Source organism: Squalius cephalus (genome assembly GCF_949319135.1).
Source record: "Squalius cephalus genome assembly, chromosome: 4".
Taxonomy (NCBI): domain Eukaryota; kingdom Metazoa; phylum Chordata; class Actinopteri; order Cypriniformes; family Leuciscidae; genus Squalius; species Squalius cephalus.
In genome coordinates this window covers 9,319,145-9,340,223 of record NC_137125.1, presented here as the reverse complement: position 1 = coordinate 9,340,223, position 21,079 = coordinate 9,319,145, and the positions used below count along the sequence as shown (strand labels likewise).

Genomic DNA, 21,079 nt, shown 5'->3' with positions numbered 1-21,079 from the left:
TTACTGGCATATAGGCTTAAAAAACAGGAGATGGGAAGACATGTTTACAAAATTAAGGATCCACAGACAAATCATGTGGTGCACAAGACAGAAGAAATTCATAGGAGTTTTGAATTTTATTATAACAGGTTGTACTCCCAGATTCATGATAATAATGAATCCCAGATTGATGAATTTCTAAATAGTTTAAATTTGCCACAAATAACAGAAGAGCAAAATAACTCATTGGTGTCAGAAATAACAGCAGAAGAAATAAATTTAGCAATTTCTAAACTCAAAAATAATAAAAGCCCAGGTGCAGACGGATATATTTCAGAATGGTACAAAGCTTTTAGAAAAACTTTGATTCCACTATTACACAAGACTTTTAATTGGATATTGAAAGGAGGGGCTATTCCTATTTCTTGGAGGGAAGCAATCATATCCGTAATTGCTAAGGAGGGCAAAGATAAAAGCAATTGTTCAAACTATAGGCCAATAAGTGTGCTCAATATAGATTATAGATTATTCACAGCAATTCTGGCCAGGCGCATTGAAAATTTTTTACCTGACATTATTAGTTTAGATCAAACTGGATTCATAAAAAAGAGACAAACCCATGACAATATTCGTAGAACGTTGCATATTATGCAACATATTAGTGATAATAAACTAGAAGCATTAATAATGGGGATGGATGCAGAAAAAGCATTTGATTCCGTAAGGTGGGATTTCTTATTCCGAGTAATGAAGAGGTTTAACTTTCATGAAAGGTGCATTGAGACCATTCGGACTCTGTACACAGACCCTATAGCAAGGATCAAGGTTAACGGTAGTTTATCTAACATCGTTAAATTAGAAAGGGGCTGCCGTCAGGGATGTTCGGTAAGCCCCTTGCTATTTGCCGTTTTTCTGGAGCCTCTAAGCCAGTGGATAAAACAAAATAAGAGCATCAAAGGTATTGTAATGGCAGGGTTAGAACAGAAAATAGCTTTGTTTGCGGACGATGTCCTGATTTATCTGGAGAATCCCGATCTGTCATTGCCTGTACTGATGGATACTTTTAAGGATTTTGGTAGGCTGTCGGGGTACAAAGTTAATGTCCAAAAAACTCAAGTCATAACCTTCAACTATGAACCAAATCAAGTTATAAGACAGAGTTTTAATGTTAATTGGAATATGACGTCTATGAAGTATTTGGGTATTAATTTACCGAAAGAACTTGGAAAATTGAAAACCTCAAACTATGACCAAATAATATCAAAGATTAAAACGGACTTGGGAAGATGGAATTTAATACCGTACTTGAGTTTGGTATCAAGAGTTGAAGTGATTAGAATGAACGTTTTACCCCGGCTGCTTTACCTATTTCAAAATCTTCCAATTGAGATAACGGGAAAAGAATTTAAAGAGTGGGACAAAATTATATCTAGATATTTATGGCAGGGTGCTAAGACAAGAATAAAATATAGAACATTACAATTACCTAAGGGGAGCGGGGGTCTAGCGTTACCCTGTCTAAAAAGTTACTTTCAGGCCGCGCAGTTGAGGGTCTTAATTAACCTGTGGGATTCAGAATATTCTGCAAAATGGAAGGACATTGAGGAAAGACTAATAGAGGGGCCACCGATAAAAGCTATTTTATGTGATGAAAAACTGAGGTCCCATCTGAAACTTAAAATAAATCCATGGTTGGAGCTTTCTGTTAAAATTTGGTCTGACATTGTGAAGAAATACAAGTTAACGGGTCATTGTAGGTTTTTGAGGTGGATCGCACACGATATAGATTTCACACCCAACAAATTGGATGGAAGGTTTAAATTGAGGAATAATGGCCCAAAAATGTATTGGGAGGTTATTAAAAATCAAACTGTAATGAGTTTCCAGAAAATAAAGGAGATCTATGGCCTCCAGAATCAAGATTTTCATAGATATCTACAGCTACGTCATTATTTGGGGGAAGAAATTAAAAGAGTTAAACTAGGTTCAACATGGCCAGGGATCATAAAAATAATGATGGAAGCATATAGGTCACAGACAGAACGGAAAGTCATTTCTAAATTGTATAAAATTCTGGAGGACTTGAAAGCAGACAACACAGTATATGTTAAAGAGAGATGGGAGAGGGAGGCGAACATAGTGTTGTCAGGGGAGGATTGGGGGGAAATAAATGAATACCAGTGGAAAACCACAAATTCTTCAGTTTGGAGGGAATATGGATGGAAGAATATAATAAGGTTTTTTGCGACCCCTGCACAGAGAAAACATGGAGATACCAAATGTTGGAGATCGTGTGGTGAAACTAAAGCAAATCACTTCCATATCTTTTGGGGATGCTCCCTTATAACTCAATATTGGACACAAATAAAAGTGGTGATTGAAGAGGTGATAGAAATGAAAATACCAACCAGCTTTGAAATTATGTATCTTGGGATAGTTGAGGGTCTTAACTTAAAAAGAAGGGATGATTATAAATTGCTACGAATAATGTTGTTGGCTAGTAGGAAAGCAATAACCAGAAGGTGGCGAAGTGATTTGGTGCCTAAAGTGGAAGAATGGTTTGATGTAATGTTAACCATTTACAATATGGAAAAGCTAACTGCGTCCATTAGATTGGAAGCTGATCATTTTAAAAGTATTTGGAGAGGATGGCTTAAATATATCAGGCAACATAGAATGGATTTTGTTTAGAGTTTGTAGTAAGGTCTGAATGTTTATGAATACCTTTTTAATGTACCGAGTAGAAGGATGAGAAAAACAAATTTACTATACAAGGATTGTCGCTAAGAGAAATACATACCACACCCCGGTTCTAAGCTACAAATGTTTTTTTTTTTTTTTTTTTTTTATGTTCAAAAACAAATGTCTTATCAAGAGGGGCATACAAGGAAAACCTGTTGGGACTGATTTAAAAAATTGGCTGTGTTTGCCTTGTTTTTTTTCTGTAAAATTCTCATTGTGAAAAAGACAATAAAATATAAATTATAAAAAAAAAAAAAAAAGAACACACATGGTAAAAGTTTGTGATTTCAAAAATGTTTAAGCAGTAGCAAAGGATGTGGTAAGAGTCTGGTAATACAATAGAAATAATCAAGGCTTCCTTTTACAGTACAGTTGCACTTTACTTACTGAGTAAATTGTCATGTTTTCCTTGGTAACGTTGCAGGACATACGAGGTAAAAAATTGTGACTATATGGAAAAGGGAATGATCAGGTTATATGGTACAATTCCGGTAATACTATGGAAATAAACAAGGCTTCATTTTACAGTACAGTTGCACTTTACTTACCGAGTAAATTGTCATGTTTTCCTAGGGGAATGATCAGGTTATATGGTACAATTCCGGTAATACCATGGAAATAAACAAGGCTTCATTTTACAGTACAGTTGCACTTTACTTACTGAGTAAATTGTCATGTTTTCCTTGGTAACGTTGCAGGACATACTAGGTAAAAAAAATGTGACTATGGAAAAGGGAATGATCAGGTTATAGGGTAAGATCCCAGTAATTCCATGGAAATATACAAGGCTTCATTTTACAGTACAGTTGCACTTTACTTACTGAGTAAATTGTAAAAACATCTGCAAGAACATACCCAGTATTTAAGATGTGCCATGACATTAGGGAAAACTGTTCCTGCGGGGTAGTTACCAGGTAAGTGTAAGGTAAATTATTTGATAAACCCTCTATAAATGGGTGTAGCAATGAACAACAACTATGTAAGACAAGGTAATTTATTGGAAACTAACGTCTTAATTTCAAGAAAGTAATAAATAAACATGGACTGTTACCAACATAACCCTAGGATAACTAGGCCTACACATCTAACTTGAATTGATGGGTAATACTGGAGGTGTTTCTAAAAATTGTCTGCCTACATTCTGAGGAAGTACACAATTAAATCTGAGTTATTACCAACCTAAACAGGTAACAAGTACACAGTACTTTGTTGAGTTGATATTTAATGGTGTTTTTTTCCCCTGGTAGTTTCTCTGTAATTGCATACTAATCACCTTAAGTAATTACACACTAAAATACTATAATTTACCATATGCTTACCAGGTAAATAGATTGTAGTTTCTCTGCATTTACATACTTGTTACCTGTGGTAATTATCAATAACCAACTATAACTTACCATATATTTACCAGGTAAATACCTAGTAATTAGGGGACTGTAAAAGGAAGGGTTACCACTCTCTCTCTCTCTCTCTCACACACACACACACACACACACACACACACACACACACACACACAGTCACACATTCACTCACACACACACACACACACACACACACACACTCACACTTCTGATGATCTGTTGTGATATTAGTACGAAGAGTTTTGAAAATGTAATGCTTGCTTGTGAAAATTGTGGCAAAGCAATTAAAAAAACAGTAAAAGATCAGACAGTTTCATAATTCCTGATTACAGAAATATTTGAACATAAGAATCCTATCTTTTCTCTTTGGTAACCATGGCGATTTCAGTCAGAACCTTATTCAGGACAAAAACTGTTACAGAATGATATTTCTTTAGTGCTTTATTATCATTGGTTGCTTACAATCCTAAATGAACTAGTCAGATCTGAAATGAAGACTCAAGATAGAAAGTTTCTGTAATTCACTGATGTGTGTTTTCTCTCCATCAGATTCTCATCAGTTCACTCTGGATCCGAACACAGTGAATACACACCTCCGTCTGTCTGAGGAGAACACAGTGATTACTGTCTCTGACACAGTCCAGTCGTATCCTGATCATCCAGACAGATTTGATGTGTGTCCTCAGGTGTTGTGTAGAGAGAGTGTGTGTGGACGCTGTTACTGGGAGATTGAGTGGAGTGGGAGTGTGTTTATATCAGTGTCATATAAGAGCATCAGCAGGAAGGGATCGGGTAATGAGTGTTTGTTTGGATCTAATGATCAGTCCTGGAGTTTGTTCTGCTCTTCCTTCAGTTACACATTCATACACAATAACATAGAGACTGAACTCCCTGTAGAGCCCATCATCAGCAGGAGAACAGGAGTGTATGTGGATCACAGTAGAACAGGAGTGTGTGTGGATCACAGTGCAGGAACTCTGTCCTTCTACAGCGTCTCTGACACACTGAGCCTCATACACACAGTCCAGACCACATTCACACACACACTCTATCCTGGGTTTGGGGTTTGGCCTGGATCATCAGTGAAACTGTGTTGATGAATGAGAATAGACTGATGAGAGACTCTACCAATAATGCTTTGAGCTGCATGATAAATCAGTGACAGTGAGATGTTCTAGAGTCTCTTATTGTCTCTTCATTACATTAATAACACAGCTGAACTTCTGTCAGTGAAATAAAGAGAAACAGACAATTATACACAGAGAAGAGAGAGGAAATATAAGACACAATGAGACTCACTGAAACATGTCTGGATGATACGAGCAAAACTAGACTTTCAACTCTAAACTCAGTTTAAGACATTCAGAGATGTTTTATCTCAACTTCTCGGATCTGTTCAACACATGATTCCTCTGCTTTGGGTTATGACTGTATTATTAAAGACGCTTCTGCTGTAATATATTGTGTACTGTACTAAACCTGTTAGTGGGTTTTTTTTTTGGATTGATCTTTATCTTTTTATTATTATCTTTGTTTTCTCTCTCTTTTATTTTGTCTCTCTATTGTTGTGAAAATAAGACACATATTCAAGAGAATGAATCAATATCACAGTTTGTTGATCAATTCCTGTGTGAATGAAGGATCTCATGATTCTCTATAGAAACTGTACATACTGTAAACACTCGATCAATTACTGTAATATAATCCAGTTTACTCTAAATAAACCTCCTCCTGAACAGAACTGAATTACAGACCTGCTGTTATTGATGAAATGTCTTATCTTGAAGTATGATTTTGGTCATATTGCCAATCCCACAATGACACATAAAATAAACTTTTCTTTATATATTCATACTCTATATTTAACTTGTTAACAACATTTGTAGCTATTTGCATATTAATTTAATCCCACAGGTCACAATAGTGACCGTAATTTTTTTTTTTTCATTTCTAAGGCTATAATAATGTTACTGAATGATCTATCAATGCATTTCCAGCAGATATTGAAATAATAAAGGGTCTCAATGAAATATGTGCAGTGTCGCATGTTTACTGTAAATTGTCTCATGACCAGAGCTGTTTACTTCCTGTTTGCGCCAAGAGAAGAGGATGGCAGCAAGAAAGCTCCCAAAGAAAAGTGGTAAAGTATGTTAACATAAAGATAGGACATAGATTTTTGGTACACATCATGTTTAAGGTGTCTAGTATTGATATATGCATTTGCAATTACTCAACCTTTTTTAATGTGGTCATAGAACTCACAAACATGTCAACGGCAACAATAGTGACCGGTGGGATAACCCATTGTATCTACATGCTAATACACATAGGCTAACTGTTCTACCTTACTTTCTACCTAATTTCACACACACACACACACACACACACACACACACACACACACACACACACACACACACACACATGGTCACGTCTCTTCTGATGTCTGATCTCCACACACACACACACACACACACAGACACACACACACACACAGAAACAGACACACAAACACACACACATAGGAAACTCAGTACACATATAGATCTCATCGGGCCGAACAACTTTCGTACTTTTACTTTTTACGCCAGCCCAACAGGAAGTCGGCTATTATGGGTTGTTTGGAAACGCATGCTGTGGATTTTGATGTACTCCTCCTAGGGAATTCATCCAATCGGCTCCAAACTCGGTCAGCATGAAGTCAAGACATTGAGGATGCTAAATTGCGGACGGATTTTTGATATCTCGAACGGTTTGGCCGTGGCGAGGAAACGAATTTATGGCGAATAATGGAAACAGGAAGTGTGTTATAACTTCTGCATACATTAACTGATCTTGATGAAACTTCAGCAGTGTGTTCGTTGTAAGAGGCCGATCACATGGATGTGACTATTGTGAGTCAAAGTTATAGCGCCACCAACTGGCAGCAGGAAGTTTGTCACTTTCAAAATGCTTTGAAATCACTCTCTTATTTTTACCTGATTTGCTTCAAACTTTATGTGTATAATGTAGACACACGGCAGATGTAGACCTGTGAAAGGATTTTTGATATCTTTAATACTGTTGCCATGGCAACGCATCAAACATCAATATTCTTTTTTGATGCTTTTGAGACTCTTAGCATGCTTGAAATTGCATGAAACTCGACAGACACATTACATTTATTACCTAGTAGACATGTGCAAAGTTTCAGAAACGGGCGTGGTGAGGGGCTCAGTAGCGCCACCTTTAGTCATAAGTGGGGTGGTTAGTTTTATCAACAGCAACAAAACTTGGTATGTGTATTGTTCTCATCAAGACGGACAACTTTCTAATTTACATTAACCATCTCCGACCAACAAGAAGAGAGATATTTTGGTTTGAATGTGGATTTTCTGAAGAATTTTCTCTCCCTCTCTCTGTGTCTGTGTGTCTGTGAGGGGAGGGGGGGATTTGACTATTGCTTTTATATTGTTAATCAAGGTTTCAGGGGCTTTTGGGGTCCTTAACGTGCTCAAAAACTCTTGAAACTTTGCACACAGGTCAGAACCCACGGCCATCAGGGCCGGGCTGAAGCTGGTACCCGGGCGTGGCTGGGGGGCTCAACAGCGCCCCCTTGAACGGGGTTCTAAAACTTGGTCCATATATCAAACACGCTTGCATGAATTAATATGAAACTCGGTACACATATAGATCTCATCGTGCCGGACAACTTTCCCCTGGTCAAGTTTTACGCCAGCCCAACAGGAAGTCGGCTATTATGGGTTGTTTGGAAAACGCTTGCTGTGGAATGTGAAATACTCCTCCTAGAAAATTCACTGTGTCCCCTCCAAACTCGGTGTGCATGTAGTCAAGACTTTGAGGATGCTAAATTGCGGACGGATTTTTGATATCTCGAACGGTTTGGCCGTGGCGAGGAATCGAATTTATGGCGAGAAAAGAGAAACACGAAGTGGAATAACTTCTGCATACATTAACTGATCTTGATGAAACTTCAGCAGTGTGTTCGTGGTAAGAGGCCGATCAGATGGATGTAGCTATTGTGATTCAAAGTTATAGCGCCACCAACTGGCAGCAGGAAGTGTGTCACTTTCAACATGCTTTTGACAAAAGTGGGGGGGTTAGTTTTAACTACAGTAAAAAAAACTCAGTTCATATATTGATCTCATCGACCCGGACAACTTTCTAATTTAAAGTCATTAGCTCTGACCATCAGGAAGTCAGATATTTTGGTCTGAATGTGGATTTTTTTGCAAAATCAGCCTCTGAATTTTTAGCCACCTTTATCTAAGTGGTTTATTTTATTCCCACCAAACTTTTTCAACATGATAAAAATATATTAATGATGCTAAATTGTGAACTGATAATAAATATCTCAAACGGTTTTGCTATGGCGAGGGATTAAAGTATTGTCTAAAAAGGAAACACTAAAAGGCTCATATATTCTAAAAATGTAATTATACACCATTTATTACTATATAAAAGTATACAAATATCAGAACTTAACTCATTTTATTCTTTTTTTTCAATTTAAGAATGAAGTTTAAGTTTAAAAACTGCCAGAATGGTTGTTTAGTCTAAACAATAAATAAATAAAGTCAAACATAGTGCTATACTGCCCTCTTGTGTTCAAAATCAGGTAGGCCTATTATATCTATATAAAAATATACTAGGTATGTGACGGTGAGAATATTTTACCACCGGTTAACTGACGTGTGACACCGCTGGGGGCTTTTTAATCGCTAACTTAAAAACGAAAGTAAAATATGTTCGTCCGCACGGACATTGATAATGGTGCGGAGCAGAGCGAGCGTTTTCAATAAATTCCTATGGAAGGAGGAATGACCTAAAAAACGTTGACTCTGTTCTGCTCGTTCCTCGCTGAGGACGCGCACCATTATGAATGCCTGTGCAGCCGTGAGCATTTTAGTTTCATTTTCGGGGCGGATTGCTTGAATGTATTTTAAAAAAGCACAATGTTGTGTTTTATTGCTACTGTACAAAAATATAAGTTAACACTTTGCAGTTTGAATGATGTTCTGAACAAAATGACAGAGTATGTTTTTATGTGTCCACTGTTCAATCGCGCCCTCGTTTTAGTGATTCCCAAGTTATTTTTTCATTTAATTTTTTTCATTGTTCTAATCAGGTCAGGCAAGTAAAATTATCCGTGTCTTATCCCTTACATTTTTATATAATATATATACACTACTGTTCAAAAATTTGGCGTCAGTAAGATTTTTAAGCGAAGTTTCTTCTGCTCACCAAGGCTGCATTTATTTGATTAAAAATACAAACAAAAACAGTAATATTGTAAAATAGTATTCCAATTTAAAACAGCTGCTTTCTATTTTAATATATTTTAAACTGTTATTTATTCCTGTGATCAAAGCTGAGTTTTCAGCATCATTACTCCAGTCGTCACTGTCACATGATCCTTCAGAAATTATTCTAATATGATGATTGATGCTCAAGAAACATTCATTATTATTTTAAATGTCGAAAACAGTTGTGTACAGTCTTTGATGAATAGAAAGTTCAAAAGAACAGCATTTATCTGAAATCTAAAGCTTTTGTAACATTAAACACTACCGTTCAGAAGTTTGGGGTCAGTAATAATTTTAATTTTAATTTTGGGGGAAAGAAATAAAATAAATCAATACTTTTATTCAACGAGAATGAGTTAAACTGATCAAAAGTTACAGAACAGACATTTAGAATGTTAAAAAAAATTCTATTTGAAATAAATGCTGTTCTTTTGAACTTTACATTCATCAACGCATTTTGAAAAAAAATCTGTACACAACTGTTTTCAACATTGAAAATAATAATTAATATTTATTGACCATCAATCATCATATTAGAATGATTTCTGAAGGATCATGTGACACTGAAGACGGGAGTAATGATGCTGAAAACTCAGCTTTGATCACATAAATTAATTACAGTGTAAAATATTTTAAAATAGAAAACAGCTGTTTTAAATTGGAATAATATTTCACAATATTACTGTTTTTGTTTGTATTTTTAATCAAATAAATGCAGCCTTGGTGAGCATAAGAGACTTCTCCTAAAAACATTAAAAATCTTCCTGACCCCAAACTTTTGAACGGTATATATATATATATATATATATATATATATATATATATATATATATATATATATATACACACACACACACACATATATAAATACATATATATATATATATATACACACACATATATATATATATATATATATATATATATATATACAGTATATATATATGTTTGTATAATATATATATATATATATATATATATATATATATATATATAAATATAGCTGCGAGCAGCGATGGAGGGCCAAAGCCGGCGGTACCGCCACCCCGGTGCCTACACTAAGGCACCAGGGTGGCGGTGCCACCGGCTTGGGCCCGCAATCGCTGCTCGCAGCTATATTTATATATATATATATATATATATATATATATATATATATATTTATCATTGAATTGCATATATGAGCTATAAAAACCTGATCTATGAAATATACATTCATACCTGGTGTATGAAACACTCAACACACACACACACACACACACACACACACACACACACACCTTCATTAATGTTGGTCAAAACACTGTAAAAGTGAATCAACACGCAGAAATGCTACAATTTTCTAAATATCATAATCATTTGTTAATAAACAAGTATTCATTACTTCAATGATATCATTGTATCTACATACATTTTTAGCAAACTGTGATTTTGAATATGTGCATTTCTGAAATGCATAATTTAGACAGTCTCCTCTGATATCAGATCACTGTAAATTGTAATATGGACTCATGCATTTTCTGTAAAGATGCTTTGAAATGATGTGTATTGTGAAAAACTCTGTACAAATAAATGTGAATTGAATTAAACGAGTTTTATCTTCTAAATCTGTTACTTCTTCCACACACAGTTTCACACTGTCACACTCTCACACCACATGGACTCTTGGGCTGCGTCCCAAACCGCATACTCAATGAGGAGGGACTTCATTTCAATAAGTACTTACTGAACGAGCGCTAAAAGAGTAGGTACTCTAGTTAAGTATGAATCATTCAAGATTGGTTCAAAGCACGTTTTATGGGTAATCGCTTTAGTGCGTGGTTACAAATCATACAAAATCATTTTATTATAGAAGACGTTTGTACTACGTTATAACGAGTCATTAATGTATTTAATGTTTTTTAAATTATACGTTTCATATACTAGTATTTAACCGAAGCTATAGATTGTGAAATTAAACATTTCTCGTTGTTAGTGTGTTTTTTAGTTAGCTTAGATAGCTATGCTCAGCATAGCATACAGCTAACGTTATCCGATGATCGTGCTATGAGCTTATACTGCACTGATACTGCCTTACCGTATTCACAGCCATTCGTAATGCAATTATAATTATGTCATTATTTTTTATCGCAATAATCAGCGCAATATGTTACAAGTACACTTTTATTTATTAAAAGAGCCATAAAATAATGTTTATTTGTGAATATTACTATTTTTCTTATTAACAGTTTAGACATTTAAATAAATTACAGAATGCTAGCTATGTTTTGTGGGTATAAATATTAATTGGTTGTCTAGCCTTGACTAAAGAACAGTATAATAAAATTATGGAATCACAATCTTAATGTAATTAATCAAACCCCTTAATTCATATAATAATCTTTTATTTGAAAGAAATAACATTTACAAGTATGTTTTGTGACAAAGTTATTACTAAGCAATAGGGCATAATATGCTTTTTTTATTACAAGCATGTCATTTGTGTACTAATGCATATGATTTATGTCATAATTAATTCTTAATACAGAACATCATACAACACAATAACATTTAATGTAATAAAATTAGAGAACCAAAACTTATATAAAAATTTAATTAAATTACACAATACAATACATAATGAATTCAACTGAATTATGAGATGTAATATATTACATTTTTATTAACACAAAACTACAAGCAAAATGCACATCGTTTTAGGACATTTTTAGAGCTTTTTAAAATACACAACAATACAAAGCAGCTTTAAACAGACATGCTATGTCTTTACTTTTCTAAAAACTTTTGTGATAGTCCTCTGGCTATATATTGTGAAGATTTAAAAACAATTAATGTTGAGTTAGCTGTGTTAAAATATTTAATGAACTGTAAGGTTAAAGTTTTTTGAGAGCTAATGAGACACAAATAGATGCAGTGTCTTTTGCTGTATGAAAAGTCAAATCTTTAGTTTGAAGTAAATTCATGTTGTATGTGCAGTCAATTCTTTGTGGAACCATCCTAAGGCCTAGATGATGCAGTCAGTCAATTTCCCCTTTAGATGGTGTGGTCGTGACCTGGTAGGCGAGGAGGCTGGACTAGGTATCTAACTGGGTAAAAACACACAAACATGCTACAACACGTCACGTGCAACTGTAAACTTGCAGTCTTTAGTGCTATGGAACATCACTCACTGTTTTTGCTTTGGTATACAAGCCCGAAGGTGCAACGCAGCAGATGCAGTTAGCTCGTTGAACCTGGGATGTTGTGACATTAAAAGACTATTTTAATGACACACTCCACAAGATATATCAGCCCAAAAGTGACTGAAACCTTCCGTTCGTCTCAGTATTACAACAAAAGAAAAAAAAAAGTAATTACTTAATGAGTTAGTTTAATGAGTTAGCCACAGTGGTTTCGCGGACACCGCTTGGAAAGGGCCGATCGACTAGGGGGCGCCATTTTCCATCTCGCCACGGCCCCCTGGAGCGGGCGGAAAAGTTTGGTATTTAAAGGTTTCATTCTCGTTAATTAAACCACCCCTACTGTACTAAGCACACTCAACTGAACACGTCACACTAATTTTCGAGTCATTCCAGTGCTCGATTTGCATAAAAATGCAGTGTCCGTGAAACCATTATTTTGCATCCTCTGATTGGATCTGGGACATTTATGTGTTTTCGCTCTCCCGTCATGTGATATCAATTATCGTTATAGAGTGACCGGATACTTCATCACACCCTGATCACACCGGGCATCATCCGCCATGTTGACGTTATCATGTGACCCATGACGTTATCTTCTTATGGAGGCAGAATTGTCTCAAATATAATTCACACAAAAAACATGATTCACACACACGTAGACAATTGCACATGCATGAAACCTAATTCGTACACATGAAATGTACACAAAAAAATAATTCACTTGCGTGAAAAAAAAAAAAAAACCCACAAAAAGCAATTCACATGCACAAAAGATATATTCATAAAATACATTTCACAAATGCAAATGTAGCGTTGCGAGTGTAAGAGAATTGAGAAAGGTTTACCACACTTTTAACAGAAATGGCAATATATGATAGACTACGCCACCCCGGAAAACCGGGGAACTAATAGCCCTAAGGGCACAGGTTTGTTCTGAGTGGGTGGGTGAGAGGACATGAGACATATATAGAAAAATAGAAAAGTTTTATTTTCTTTGTCAATGTTGAATAAATAGTTGGAAATTCAAAGTTAAAAACTCACATTGGCATTATAATAACTGAACACCATCAATTAGCATCTACTCATACACACAGTAAATAAACTCAATTTATAGAAACTCAACCAGGAGCAGAGGTATCTAGAGGTCCGGGCCAGCTGCCAAATTGGAAAACAAACCCGCCCAAATAATCCACTACAAATACCCACACACACACACGTGAAGGGTTAAATGCCAGAAGACACACAGCACTAGGTGTGAACACACCACACACATGGCAGCTTCGCCTTCACCCTCCAGAAACCCCCAGCTCCTGCAACAGACAAAATTAAGAAACACACAAAACATGAATATAATCCAAAAGAATAAAACAAGTCAAATAATTCAAAGATCTAAACCACTTGACATAATTAGGACTCAGTACCACATTAAAACAAGTTGACATTGAAATAAACCAAATAATCAAACATACATTCATACATACAAGATGCTTCAAACCAATGGAATTCAATAGACGGCGGCCAGAGAAGACAATCAGCCAGCTTGCAGTCAGAGGAATACACAATAGCAACGTGCGACAGAGTCACAGCAGTTAATAGTTGCTATTGTGATGAACGTCGAGGCAAAACAGCGACGCAGTCACAATTATACGCGATCACAGTTCAGCATTGATACTCGATTCTCACGAATAGCCCAAGAGACCCTCAGTTATACAAGGGGGGCCTGCCGAGCAGAAAGATAATGTTAAAAACAAACAAATTATTAGCACACACCTATAATCTTACGTACCACAGAATGATCCCGGTGCACAAACCGCTTCGCAGTCGCGCACCATATTGCAGTACAGCAGCTCAGTCAGAAACCAAGACGCATGCCATGTGGCAAACACACATCCCTTATATCAAATAAGAAAGGGGCGGGGGCTTAAATTAAGCACAGGTGAATGAAATCCTCATTAGTGGATTCAGTCACCCTGCTACACAAAACACAATTCGTAGATGTACAACTGTGCTCAAAAACGATGAAGGTATTTTTGGTGCAAATCCACTGAACGCCTGTGACAGTGAAATCTGTAGTTGTAGAGAATAGCCACACATGTGTATCAGTGAATGTGAAGTCACAGAGAGAAATGTGAGCGTACGAGTTTCTTAAAGGGGTCATGACATGTTTTTTTCTTTTCTTTTATTATGTTCCCTTAGGTGCAATTATAGTATTACTTTAGTTTTTTGGACAAAAAACGTTTAAAATTGAGTGATTTATGACCTTTTCCCACCCAGTTTCTCATCCTCTGATTCAAACAGTCTGTTTTGGGGGTGTTTCCCCTTTAAAGGGGAAATGAAACGTCCATGTTTTGGCACTGGTAGTAGCTACATAATAAAAAGCACCTTGCCAAAAATTTTATTTTAAAAAGTTGTTAAAACCACAGATATGACAAAATTATTTTCGGAATTTCTAGCTAGCGAGTCGCCATTTTGGAGTGACGTCACAGCCTACGTGACGGGGTTGGTTGGTTCCGCTGGTGAGTGAAGCGTTACTGGACCGGTCTGAATACGCAATTGATTTGAAATGGAGGAAGACGAACTGAAAGACCTGTTGAGCCTGTGTGTCCCATTGCTTATGCATTTGAGTAGATACGGCGTGGGAACCGAGCAGTGGTACGTCGCTATGTCGAACAGCCGGTGATGGACATGGCCGTAGCCAGCTATGAGGTCCGGCTATGAGGTCCGGACCTCGGTCATTTTTTTACATTCAAAAATAAAATGTCAAGCTCTCTGAATGATTAATTAGCCGTTTAAACCACCTCATATGATTTTTTGCAATTCATTTTGCTGCGAGAATCTAGCGCAGTGAACGGGGCTTGAGAGCGCGTTGTGAGGGCGCGGGTGCGATCCTGTGTTGCCAGATCCACCTAATGGAAAGGTGGCAGTAGTCTTCTGGACTTGTTTTTCTGATTTAATGTCACACTTTAGGAAGTTATTAAAGTGGAAAGTTGCATGTTAGGGTTTGTGATATATTAATCTTATTTCCAAAACACAAGCTTTGAACTTATTTCGGATTATTATAAAAAAAAAAAATTGTTGCTTGTTTTTCGTAGCAATATCTGGCAACATTTTACCCCATACAAAAATGTAATATATGGCCATATATGTACTTATATTTTAAATAGCATGACATATATCTCTACATATATTTGACTTATCTGAGAACACAATATATGCCTGCAACATATATCTCTACATATATTTGACTTATCTGAGAACACAATATATGCCTGCAACATATATCTATACATATATTTGACTTATCTGAGAACACAATATATGACTGCAACATATATCTATACATATATTTGACTTATCTGAGAACACAATATATGCCTGCAACATATATATACATATATTTGACTTATCTGAGAACACAATATATGACTGCAACATATATCTATACATATATTTGACTTATCTGAGAACACAATATATGACTGCAACATATATCTATACATATATTTGACTTATCTGAGAACACAATATATGACTGCAACATATATGAACATTTATGTGTCCAAACATGTGAAGAAAATATTTGAGTTCATCCATATATGATACCATATATCTGCATATATTACAGTATAGTATTGGTTTCTCGCATATATGGACAACATTAATTATAAATATGTGACATACATATTTGTTTTCAACATATTTAATAAATGTGTGTAAACATACACTGTAACCCTTTACTGTAAATTTACAACGAATTTCTTACAGAATTGTACTGTATTTCCATAATACAGTATTAAGCTGTATCTTTTACAGAACAGCTGTAAATTTACAGCACATTTCTGTTTTCGTCCTGATAAATTCGTTACCATCATACTGACTGAAAAGGCATTGCATTGTGGGATTGATTTCTTTCGCGCTCAATTCAGTTCAAATGTGACGCGTCATGCGAGCAGACAGTAACGTTAGGCAGCTACAACAGGCAAACTTGTTTTGTCAGCGGGATTCAACTGAACAAATAATCATTCCTGTTATCAAGATAAACAATGTCTGCGAACCTGTGAGCAATTTTAAAGCTTTTTTGAGGTTCGGTTCGGTTTGGTTCGTGTTTCAAACATTAGTTGCCTGTGACGCAGCAGAAAATGGACGACGTTAACGGTAGCAGCTACCTGAAGACGGATGGAAGAATTTGTCATTGAATAATCTAACCTGCGCGTGACGATAAGTGGGATTTAGAGTTTGAGAAGATGGAGAATTGTTCAACTGAGTGATACGGTAAGCCAATATATAAGTTTTTTTTTTTTTTTTTTTTTTTTTTGCGTTCGCATTTCTACATTGTTTTCACGTAACGTTATTTGGTTTGATTTTGCGAACGCGGTTTACTACCGTGGCCGCGCAAGCAATTCACTGACTCTGTTCCACCTGTTTACCAAGTAACGTTAACTTCGACATTTCATATAATAGGCAACCTTTACCATGCTATTTGCATGACGTGCATTTGATATATATTTTTTTCGTTTTGTAATCTGATGGCCATTGTTAATGTAAGTGCTTTTAAGTAGTGTTACAGTTATAGTCTATGTCGTAAAAAAAAAAAATGCTGTAAAATTCTGTCAGTTCTGTGATCGTGCTTTTGAATCGTTGTCAGAATTTTGCTAGCACATGAAAATCCATGTTCCTAATGCTGTTTTCAAATGTAGTAGGCCTATTCCTGATTGCCATCCCATGGTCCTACAACTACTCCCTAATTCAAAGAAGTTAGACGGTGTTATCCTTCAAGCAGATAAGTAGAGATATTATTCAGCAAATCTCATTAATTTGTAATATGTTTTATGTTTTGGTTCTGTTGATCAAGGTTGTGTTTCAGGAATTTGCATCGCTGATGTCCAGCAATCTACATTTGCCAGAAAGTCCACGACTTATTTCCTGGTATGTAAACATTAAAGGGGTAGATGAAACCTAAAATGAAAAGCCATCATTTACTCACCCCACTGCAAAATATGTTTTTCTTAATTAGTGTTTTTATTTTGTTTCCAGTCCAGATATCTACAATTCTTACATGAAGAAGCATTTAATAGACACGTAAAAATTGTCTTGTTTTCTGAAAGAATAAGTCAAAATTAAGTGAGTTTATGCTTAAAACAAACAAAATTATATGCCAGTGCATTTTAGCATTCTAACCAATTTTAATTTTTAGTTGAAAAATTTAATTCATAGAACTATGAATAGACAACTACTTTTATTCCATTACAGGTCAATCTCTAAGCAACCAGTGCTGGATATTAAGTTTGGAAGGTCAAGGTGTGTGTGAAGGATCACAGCCTCTTCATCACTGGCCTGGCAGCGCTGTTTGCCTCCTCCTATAACTTCAGCTTGCAGTACCAGGAAGAGGCAGCACCTTGAGTTTGTTCAGAGGTTAGTCATTGGCATATTTGCCATTCATATATATATATATATCAGTGCAAGTTGTCAGTGCAAGTTGTTTTCAGTTGAAGGATTAGTGAATTCTGTCATTAATTACTCACCCTCATGTCGTTCCAAACCTGTAAGACCTTCGTTCATCTTCAGAACACAAATGAAGATATTTTTGATGAAATCTGAGAGGTTTCTGAACCACCCATAGACAGCAACGTCTTTGCAACTTTTAAGGCCCAGAAAGCTAGTAAAAACATTGTTTAAATAATCCATGTAACTAGTGCAACCTTAAAGGAGAACTCCGGTCAATTTTAACATTGAGCTCATTTTTTTGTAAATTTGGAGTGCTGTCAATACAGAGAACAACGACAAAAATCGGTGTTGCCTACACCGTGTTATCCTCTTTTTAAAATTTGCACCCTGTTGACTTCAATGGGGCAAGTTTTAAACCAGCTTTTAGCCTCTTAACATCCTTGATGTGTCATACAAGTGCCCAGCCATGTGAGTGATTCCTTCAGAGTGAACACGGGTGAATCTGACTGCAGTAGATGTGAAAGATATCTTGTTGAAACATCTACAAATGTCCATATATAGGTGAAAATGCCCCTTAAAATCAATTTAAGGTGGCAAATATTACCCCTTAATAAAAAAATGTTAATTTCTGTCACTGCTCTAAACTGACCACTGCATAGAATATGAAAAATATGAATATCTTTGTCAGTCAGCTGTCAACAGGCCTAAACAAGCCATGGCACCAAGCACAGAAACACAATCAGTAAAATGTTATCTAATTATTATCAAGAAAACTTTGAAAATATCGATCGAGACTTATTTTGTCAATATTGCACACCCCTAATGCATGGTATTAATTTTGATTTCTTCGGGTCTTAAAAAGGTCTTAAAAAGCCTTAAATTTGACTTTAAAAAATGTGCAGAAACCCTGCTTCATAATATTTAGGTTGAACCACTGTAGCTATATATTTACCAATGTTTTTACCACTTTTCTGGGCTTTGACAGTTGCAATGATATTGATATCAATGGAAGGACAAAACTATCAGATTTCATCAAAAAATATCTTCATTTGTGTCCCGAAGATGAACAAAAGTCTTGAGGGTGAGTAATAATGACAGAATTTAAATTTTTGGGTGCAAACATGCATTTTAGTCTGGTAAATCATGTTGTCATATATGCAATAAACATTGCAAGGCTTGCAATTAAGTTAAATTATTTCTGTCACAAAGGTTTGGGCTGGATTCTGGCAGTGTGTGCTCTATATAAACGGAGAGTCTAAAGACTGCCTTTCCACTGATACTCTGATGGCACCGGATGAGGGCATGATATTGTTAATGAGCTGGGTGATGAGTAGACAAAAGTTGTAGAATAAAACTTTAAATCTGGCAACCCCACTTCCAAAAATTTAGTTAGTTGACAGTGTGCATGTAAACAGACACATTGAGTTGATGTATTTTACCAGGGCAGAAAAAATATCAGTTATTGATCACAACATCCAACATTGCATTTTTTTTTTCACAACATCCAACATTGCATTTTTTTTTTTTTTTTTTCATGTTGTTCAGTTTTAGACAGCTTTTATGCTGTCTCTCTTTGTCAAAATATATACACTCAGTTAATAATATTTAATTGTTGTTTTTTTCTGCCTTTTAGATGCTTTCTTGACATCAATCCTGAACGTGGATCAAAAACAAAGAAAGGACAAGTAACTTCAAAGAAAACTGGCCAAGTTGTGCAAAACAAGAACACCACTGTAAGCCTACAGGTGTCCTCACTTCTGCGAAACCTGGCAGACTTTGAATGGGATTTCGTTTGCACTTTTATGGACTTCAAAAAAGAAACAGCATTTCACTGTCGTTATAAAGCTTGGAAGAGCCAGGACATTTTTTAATAGAACTCTGATTGTATTCGTCTGAAAGAATAATGTCATATACACCTAGGATGACTTGAGGGTGAGTAAATCCATGTGCTAATTTAAATTTTTGGGTGAACTATTCCTTTAATTAAGTGCTAACTGTTACCTGTTTGTTGTTAAGTGTTAAAATTGCATTTTATGTTTAAAAAGTAATTCAGCCAACATGTTCACAGATGGCATTTTAACTAAATAAATGTTTTAAAACCCAGAAAATGTTGTTTTCTTTTTCCTAGTGTGACTACTCTTATGAAACCTTAAAGTATAATATTTTAATTATGTAATAATAAAAGCAGTATTCCCTGTAAAAATACAATTTATTGCTGTCGACAAGTTTAATAATGTAAAATGTGGTATATACTGTATTTGGTAATTACAGTGGAGTACTGTAAATGCTGTTTACTGTAGTAGTGTTGTAAAAAATACAGTATGTGGATGGCAACCCAGCTGCCAGTATTTAACTGTAAATTTACAGTGAAAAGTTTTACAGTGTACATTCATGCGATACTGATGCATTTTTAAAGCTGTGGCATATGGTTATGGTACTTTGTGGATGTGTGGATGTATTGAATTGTAAAATGATGTATTGTATGTAAAATGACAAAGAAAACACTGCATTATTGTATTAAAATACTATATTATTTAAAATACTATATTTGGTATTCATACAATAGACAAAATCTCCAACTATAGGCATTTAATTTCAAGGCATTCAGATATAAGATTTGTATCCCTAATATATGTGAAAGTATGTACTATAGAAATAAGTACATATATGCATGTATACATATATGCGTCATATATGCGTGTATACATATATGCGTCATATATGCGTGTATACATATATGCGTCATATATGCGTATATATGCGTCATATATGCGTGTATACATATATGCGTCTTACATATATTTCACATTTATGTGCATATACGGGAAAATATATGGCACCTACATGAAAACGGCCATTTTTGATATATTTTGAAATATATGTTTCATATATGTATATGTGTTTTACATATATGAATTTTGCATATATTCTCATATATGCAGCAGACATACATGGGCACTAACATTATATATGTAATTTACATATATTGACATATATTACATTTCTGTATGGGACTGTCGGCATTAATAAAAAAAAAAGCTTATAGAACAACTGTAATTGC

The 21,079-nt window shown here is 35.4% G+C and overlaps 1 protein-coding gene and 1 long non-coding RNA gene across 3 annotated transcripts in view; both read left to right on the top strand.

The window, feature by feature from the left end:
• LOC307157234 (protein NLRC3-like) overlaps positions 1 to 5,901 on the top strand; it is a 56,162-nt gene extending 50,261 nt beyond the window's left edge. The window contains exon 8 of the mRNA XM_079869081.1: positions 4,635 to 5,901. Coding sequence (XP_079725207.1) covers positions 4,635 to 5,182 — 548 coding nt within the window. The 3' untranslated portion in view covers positions 5,183 to 5,901. The remainder of the gene's footprint in view (positions 1 to 4,634) is intronic.
• Positions 5,902 to 16,367: 10,466 nt separating this feature from the next.
• Positions 16,368 to 20,555, top strand: LOC307157296. 2 transcript variants are annotated; one of them, XR_013820917.1, is made up of 5 exons: positions 16,373 to 16,845; positions 17,271 to 17,327; positions 17,426 to 17,499; positions 17,824 to 17,985; positions 19,652 to 20,553. It is a non-coding gene; the product is annotated as an uncharacterized lncRNA (long non-coding RNA). The 2 variants fall into 2 exon arrangements; XR_013820916.1 differs by having other exon boundaries at positions 16,368 to 16,845; positions 17,271 to 17,499; positions 19,652 to 20,555.
• The last annotated feature ends 524 nt before the right edge of the window (positions 20,556 to 21,079 follow it).